The following is an 8,033-nucleotide window of genomic DNA, read 5'->3' as shown; positions in this document are numbered from 1 at the left end:
CGGTGGCAGCAGGGGTAGGAGGCACTCTGGCAGCTGAAAACAGCTGGATGGGGCCCCACAATGCAGTGCGTCTGCGCCTCCCGGCTCTCGATTCTGGGTTTTGGGGGTTTAGTGGTGAATCCATAATGGCAGCGCGAGGTGATTCCCCAGTCCCCTGATATGCAATCAGCTGAAAAGGCGAGGAAAAGCGCACCACCGGACCAGTCTCAAAATGACCACCGGCTTCAGCTCGAACTCCTGCCGATTCGCAGACTACTTCGTCATCTGCGGACTCGACACCGAAACCGGGCTGGAACCAGACGAACTGTCCGGTAAGTGTCGTAGCCCTGTGCCGTACAGGGAGGTAATATAATGACCATTTTTATTATTGGGAGAAAAAGCCGAGTTGGATGTAGATCTAAATTATTCGATATCAGTCATAGACAAGACCAATGGATCCCCCTAACAGTAGCAATGTGAAGATGTTTGTGAGATACAAACACGCAACAAATAAATCAGGATTTCTTTAAAGCATCACAACAGTGCAGAGTTGTGAAAACACAAGGGTACAAAGTAGAGACATTAGTTCCTAACGATCTATTAAGGGTGATTTCGTTAGAATCTTTAATCACACACCTTATAGAGTAAATTATTAGTTGAGAAACAATTTGAGTGTTTTTCGACTAGATTTACATCAGATCTTTACATCGCGTTTTAAATCTGTGTACTACTGGGCATTCACACAACGAGAACAAGCGAAATAGACAATCACGCCGACTCCTCTGTGAGATGATGTACGATAACCACAGTTCGGGTTTTTGTATTTCGGAAGATCCCCAGAATAACAAACATCTCTTGGCGCACATTATCTAAATTAAACTGCCAGAAGAATGATGCTACCAACAGGCCACCCTGTATTTACGTGCTGCTAAAATTGAATGCAGACTTGCGCTCTGAGTGGTGTTGTAATGACTGTTTGCCCATCTGTGGTAATTCGGTACATTCCGAGAGGTTTCTCCAATTTCATTCTCCAACAGTTTATTTCATTCACGGTGCGTGCACAATCTTGGAAAAGGCGCATTTAGGCAATGTCTGTCCACGCTTTACACAAGTAACCTCGAATCAATCATTGCAAAAGTAGCTAATAGCAGCATCGCAAATAATGTTTGTTTTATCGTATGTCATGTTACTGAAATAAAAGAGAAAATAACTGATTAAAAAGGCATGTGTATTATCATTTTGAGGTGTATCTGTGCAACGCCTGTGCAGCTGAAGAATCACGTTTTTCATTTTATGCTATCTCAAGCTGCAGTCTGAAAGAAAATGCAGAGTTCCTGTGGTTAAAGCATTTCCTCTTGTACCTTGTGCAGAGTAAATGTTTTCTTGTCGGTACAGCCGGCCTCTGTTTGACTATACCAGCCAATGTAGCGAAGGACTTCTCTCTCTGTTCTACAGTATTGCAGATCAGCTTATGACGGCTTCATAAAAGTAAATGTTGAAATCGTATCTGTCAACGGTTTTAAAGGGTCATTAAAAATAACAAAAATATTTCCTTCCTGTTCTGTTGCAATCTTCCCAACATAACAGTTGACATGTGGTACTGTTTTGTTACTTCTCTAAGGGTTGTCTATCTCCAATCCAACAGATTTAGGTAACCATTATATCATCAGTTTCTAAAGAAATGTTATATATTGACTCAGTTTCATACATTGACACAGTTAACTTGTGAACTTTAATTTGGAGTTAAATGAAGTGATTTTGAGTTCATTTGGTATATGAAAGTTCCAAATATCTTTTAGCTCTCAAGGATCAAAGATTGTTTAGGAGCCTGGGGAAGAGATCTATGCTTTAGCATCCTAAAAGATGTTATAAGGGAGTAATAATTTGCAATGACTTTTTGTAGACTTTAAGACAAGCAGTTATATCATTTAGGGATACTTTCTTCTGAATGTTGGTGTGGAGGGCTTTATCTGGTTATTTGAGTCAAATCACTGCCTGCCATTGATAGCTTCTGCTTAGATAGTGGCATCTGGTACTGCACTGTGGGTAAGAAGGGGTAGGTATGATTGACCTTGTACTCACTGTTTATCAAGAATTGAGAAAGACCTTTTTAATGTGATTCTGTTGCTCTAAGTTGACATAAATATACTGTAGGAAATGCATTTTGTAAAGGTGTTTAGTTTGAGTTTGGAATAGATGAACAGTGTCGTGTAGATCACTTTGACAAATACTGAACAGAGCCAAACTGTGCACACAGGAGTCTGCTAATTCTGTCTTCATAGGCTGTAGCCTAGGCGTTGTTTTCATAGCTTTTTAATGAAACAATTAAAGAGACCCAGAGCCGATAGTGATGAAGGGTAAAAAATCTTAATCCGCTAGAGGAGAGACTGTTATAAATCAGCATTCTGAAACTTTAATGTGTGGTGCTCCTGATGGAACCTGTTGTTCCCTTTCCCCCCTTTGCTTCGGGTTTAATTTTTGTAAATAATGCATTGCTATGGTTGGGTTGGGAACAGATTGCGCAGGAAGTATTGGAAAACAAAAGGAGGCTAGGAGCTGTCTGCCATGAGGCGGTCTCTAGGGGGCTCACACGTAGAGCACACTGAGGCTTCAGGCTCCAGGAGCAGGGTGATGTCATCGCATCTCCGGCGCGCTCCAGGAAGTCTGCGAGTGCTTTTCCAAGCCCCGGGGGAAGAGGGGAGGCCAGACCTATTGAGTGTTATTTAATAGCTAATGTAGTTACAGAGCAAGGTTTGCAGGTAGCCTGTGCTCAGTGCAATTCAGATCTCTGAATGGGGAGCCTGTTTCATTCATCTTGGCCTGGCGCTCATGCTAATGCGCGAAGAGACTGCATTGTGCCAGAGTCCTCCCACAGTCTCCGCATTGGGAAAGCTCTGAGGCTGAGGGCGGCAGTGCCGAGAGCTGGGCCTGTGTCTCTTCTCCAACACCTGCTGATCCTGAGCGGAGAGAACAGGGCTCCGTTCCCTTGCAGACGAACCTTGCAGTACGCGCCCAAGGGCCACAGAAGGGCATTCTGTGCTTTCTTTTTCTTTCTCACAAAAGCAGGACAGCTCTCTTTAGTTCTCCGTTGTGCTGAATCAAACATGCGTCGGTGGATGTGTATGAAAGAGCCTGCACACGTCACCCACTGATGAGCCATTGCAAAGGCAGAACGAGGCGCTGTACTGTTACCTTTTATTACCTGGGCTTTGTCACTTGCAGTAGGTTCAGGAAACAAAATGAAATTGCTCATGTGTTTCTGCCAAATCACTGCCTGCCACTGAAAGCAACTTTTGATAGCTAATTTATACTGAATTACTGAGGTTACATGAGAGGGGTAAGTGGGAAAGGCCTTGTACTCACTGTTTATCAAGCACTGAGAAAAGGCTTGTCCATCCGAATGAGTACCTAGATAATGAAAATCTCCCTGAAGCAGCTGCAAAGCGAATCAAGTCTGTGGATGTTTACATTATCTTTAATCTACGTTATAGTGTAAAACTAATCTTTTACATTGTATTCTGGGACGACTAATTGTGCACACTTAAATATACCCTGGTCTTGGATGTCCGCAGAATGTGGTTGTACTCGTATCTGTCCAGTGGCCAGATGTGTCTCTGAGCAAAACGCCAGCCCTGTGATGTATCATTCTGGATAGATGCGGGGGAATGCATTTTTCCATTTCTGTGAATATTGCATAGATCAGAAAGTATCCGCCTCGTAGACAAAGATTACTGTAGAATTAGAAAACAGAAATTTTGTGAATGCACATGGGGCTGAGCAAACAGCTGTGGGCCAGACTCGTTTCTTGATTGCGCCAGGAGTCCTGCTCAGAGGACCGAAGGTGGGTGTGCCCCACTACAGAAGCTGTCCAGAACACTGCACTTGGATAGATTGTGAACTTGCAGAAACATGCAAATGACACAGGACTTCCCCTCTGTATTCGAAAGGTCACGCGAGGATAATGACAGCATCTGTTAATAGGATTTTGTTGAGTCGTGTCTGCACTCCTGTGTAATTATTCATCAATTAATTTCCAGTAACTGTATGTGGATTAAAGGATTTGATAATCTGTAATCTATTTAATTTATTAGTCTAACTACCAGTTCCCTGCAATTTACTAAGTTAAAGGTAACAAGAGATAGAGCTTTTCTCTGAATCACCCCCAAGAGTTGTTCATATTTACTCATCTCCACCAGCTAGAGCTGTCTGATGATGTCTAGACAGTCAGACGGTACACTGAGAGTCTTCTGGGTGGCTTACTGTATTAATCAATCCTGCCAGTAGTCCAGTATATATTTGAGTTTTTCAGGGAAATCAAATACTTCTTATAATGCATTTATTATGCTGAAAATTGTGTTCTTCTCTTCTGCACAGTCATCGCTGTACAGTCTGTTTGCAGGAACTTTTTTATCTTAAAGCCAAACTGAAAGAAATGCATGTTGACATGTGAGGGTACGGAAAAGCCTAAAACAACTACATAAAAGAAAAAGGAAGAAAGACAGATAATACACTTCTGTGCTTGTGACATTACTGGTAAAAAAAAAGTTAGTTTCACTGAATTGCAGAAACTCATTTTGAAGAGTGGGAATTTTCCTTTCTTATCTTGGTGTGTGAAAGCTTGGCAAATTCCCACAACAACAAAGTCAAACAGATACAATGTTCATTAGGCTTCAGGCAAATGCTTATGTCAGTCTGAAGCAGGGACCGGAGATTTACAAGAACTCATTGCCATTCCAGATATTGTTTATAGGGACTGAGTGTGCTGCACTGACTTGTAACAGATGATGTCTTTTTTGAGTGTGACGCCATAATGTAGTACTCTTAAACCTGACTCACAACCTGGAATACTGAGGATTTAAAGCGATCTATTTACGCCAATATGCGAGAGACGTCAGTCTCCAAGTGTTTTAGTTAAGTGCGTGTTTGGTTGTGTGTAGTGTGTTTGCAAAGAAACTGTTACACATATTGAACAGGCTTCAAGAAAAAATCAGAAACAGGCAGAATGTTTGCCCAGTATTTTTCTTGGCATGTAGTTCTGTAGTTTAAAATACAGCAGCTGGTACGACAGGGCCTTGCACAAATCATTTCATCTCAATACATATATTAAGTATTCTTCAGGAAGTAGAACAGTCTTTTCATGGTGTATTTTCACCAGAAAAGATAAAATATGGTTTTCTGGTGTGGAACCCCAAGCTTGCCTCCACATTGATGAAAGTTTGGAAACATGAATGAAAGTGCTAAGTAGAAAAAAATGGAAATTGTATATCGAGAACAAACTGCAATCCAAACATGTAAGAAAACTACTTATGAGCAAGTCTACACTAAATATAACTGATCTGAGGATTTCTGAAAATGAATGTGAGCACTTTTTCTGGAGCTGGCCAAACTAACTCGACCCCACGATGGGGGGAAAAAAAAGAAAACAATCTTCATCCACATACAATCCAAGAGAATTCTGCATCCAGGCTTCTCTTGTTCTTTTGTTGCGGTTTTATACAAGTGAAGCACAGAAAGGAATGGCTAAAAAATGTGAGCCCTGAACTTTCCACAAATTGCTTTCAGGCACTACCAGGGAAATGCACAGCACTGTAGATAAGTCCCTGTATGTCTTTCAGCGTTTGACCTAGGCTGCTTCTGTCGTGAAGCAAAGGGATCTGTGAAAAAGCCAAGGTAATTACTAGCATCTCTGACACATGAGCAGCCTATCTGAGGGACTTCGCGTCGACTCCCGGCCGGTCCAGGGGACCTCCTCTCGCACAGACCCGTTAGCTGCTGTAGCCACTGAGGGCAGCGTTGAAATCGGAGGCCTCTTGTGTTTTGGTGCTGGTGTTGTTCGTTCTGCATCGGCTCAGGCGTCATGGCCGCCGGATCTGTGCTTCCTGTCCTCTGAAGCTGCGGATGCTGTTTGTTATTATCAGCAGGGCTGAGCGCTGAGCCCAGTGGTGTGTGTTTCTGAGACACGTTTGCCTTCTCCCCTGACTGTTAACATGCCGGTAGGTGTAGGGATGTGTGTCTCTAGGAACTGTCCAGTAACAAAGACTGGGGAAGACAATAGTGCCTTTTTTGATATCTCAGTGGCTGTGCTGAAATGCTGTTATTTGCATACAGACAGCTGCTGGGTTTGGTATGCAGTCAAAGCATGTGCAGTATCCTGCTGCCTGAAGTTGACTGGACTCTCTGTCTCTCTTCTTTTCCATTGAAATTTTGGAGACCGGCATCACTGTTTAAATAAAAGCAGATTGTTCTTTAAGGGTAGTGCACAGAATAACTTACTACTAGCTCACAGACATCCTTTAAAGTATCATTTCTCTTCAAATGAACAGTGACACATTACACTTGATCTTAAGCTGATCCAGCTTTTACTTTATTAAGCACAGCGGTGCTGTCTGATCTCATAATTTCACACCAAAACACTTTAAAATCTCATGGGGCATCAAGTTTACTTTTGTTTTTCTAGGCAAAAGAGCTTTTGAGGGATTTTTTCACTTCCTAGACATGTCAGGTTCAGTCGAGAAGGGGATTTTTGTGGTTTTTCTATGAAAAATCTGGTCTCTCAAAGGCTTTGTGGTCAGAAGGTAACTTCAGGACTCATGGGTGTGAAAGTGTGGCATGAATCAATGCTTCTTTCATGCCGTTTTTTTTTCCTAGATACATTAAGCTCGTGTTTGGCTCTTGAGCAATTTGGAGAGCAAGAGCATGGTTAGGGCGAGACTGCCAAAAAAACGGTTTGAACTTAGATCAAATTTGCCATTGGAGTATTGCTAACAAGTTGTGAGAAGGAGGCATGACTGAAACTTTCAGGTCTGATAGATTGATTGATCAGATTGATAGATTGGTTTAGAAGGCTGTTATTACTGTATGCAGTACTGCGGTACTAGGCAGCTTGGTAAATCCTGGCCACAGTAGACTGTTGCTACCGGGGGTCGAACCCAGAGCAGAGCTCAGTTTAGGCTCAGGCACCTTTACTGGTTGCGCCAATCGGGAATCTCTTGAGCTTCTGGCACGTTTAGCTGGTGCTTTTTGTTGTACTTCCGGGTCCTGAGGCATTCAGTAGCAGCACTAGTTCAGCAGTGATACCTTTACTTACTTCACCGCTCAGTCTGCGGATGGCTCCCCTCAAGTGCAGTGCTAAGTTTATATCTTTATAGTCCAAATCAAGAGGGTTCCCTGTGGTCTACTCTGGGTTTGTCGTGTGTAATGGGATCCGTCATGGTGCGTAGCTGAGGAAGCTGGCGAGAACAGGTTTCCTACTGTTTGTAATCTCAAGGGCTGTGTTGCAAGTTCAAAGTGAGACGGCACCACTTCACAGAAAGCCTCCGGTAAACTTGAACATGAAAAGGCAAAGGCGAGCGTGAAAAATTCCCTGTGAGAGTGCCGTTCCACGGCAACCAGCTGATTTCATCTCTGTCTCCCTCGATTAGTTTTGCTCTTGATTATGAGTGGCAGGGCCTAGGATAGTTAGCCTAAAGCATAGAGCTCCTTTATCCAAGAGTACAATGCATTTCCTTTTGTTCTCTTACAAAGAACAAAGATAGCTATCGTCTACTGATGCTTCTTTGCCTTTTTTTGTTTTTGTACAGTTCTACAGTGCTACGATGTTATTTTTGATAACACAATTGCTTGAGTGATTATGTACTTATTTCAGCTACAATGGTACAAAGGATACCTTGAAATGAATGTATAGTTTCAACAAACAATAAACACGCCTTGGCTAGGCAGGCAACAATACTGCTTATTTTTGTAAAAGAAAAACATTGGATTTCTACTTATAATTAATTTTAAAGAATTAATTATAAGAAGGTCATTATAATAGGATTCTCTAACGCTACATTAAAAAAATACAATATATTCAGAATTTGGCAGCTAGAATCATGACTAGGCTGCACAAGTGATCACATCACTCCTGTCTTGGAGTCCTTGCACTGGCTTCCAGTCAGGTTTTGAGCTGATTCTAAAAATCCTTCTGCTTATGTTTCAGGCTCTACAAGGCATGACATAGCTCCCTAGTATACAGACAATAAGATGTCTGTTTTTGCCTATCCATGTGATCTCAG

At 42.3% G+C, this 8,033-nt stretch overlaps 1 protein-coding gene across 5 annotated transcripts in view; it reads left to right on the top strand.

Moving 5' to 3' along the window:
• Nucleotides 1-8,033, top strand: part of dennd5a (DENN/MADD domain containing 5A) — a 58,163-nt gene continuing 50,130 nt past the window's right edge. For 3 of the 5 annotated variants that reach the window (XM_088611969.1, XM_088611972.1, XM_088611968.1), the window contains exon 1: nt 1-311. In XM_088611969.1, coding sequence (XP_088468095.1) covers nt 212-311 — 100 coding nt within the window. In that variant the 5' untranslated portion in view covers nt 1-211. The remainder of the gene's footprint in view (nt 312-8,033) is intronic. The other 2 variants (XM_088611973.1, XM_088611970.1) reach the window with 1 other exon arrangement.

Source organism: Lepisosteus platostomus, chromosome 18, assembly GCF_059453375.1.
Source record: "Lepisosteus platostomus isolate fLepPlt1 chromosome 18, fLepPlt1.hap1, whole genome shotgun sequence".
NCBI lineage: Eukaryota > Metazoa > Chordata > Actinopteri > Semionotiformes > Lepisosteidae > Lepisosteus > Lepisosteus platostomus.
Note: the sequence above shows the minus strand (reverse complement) of the source record. Positions and strands in the feature narration are given on the sequence as shown.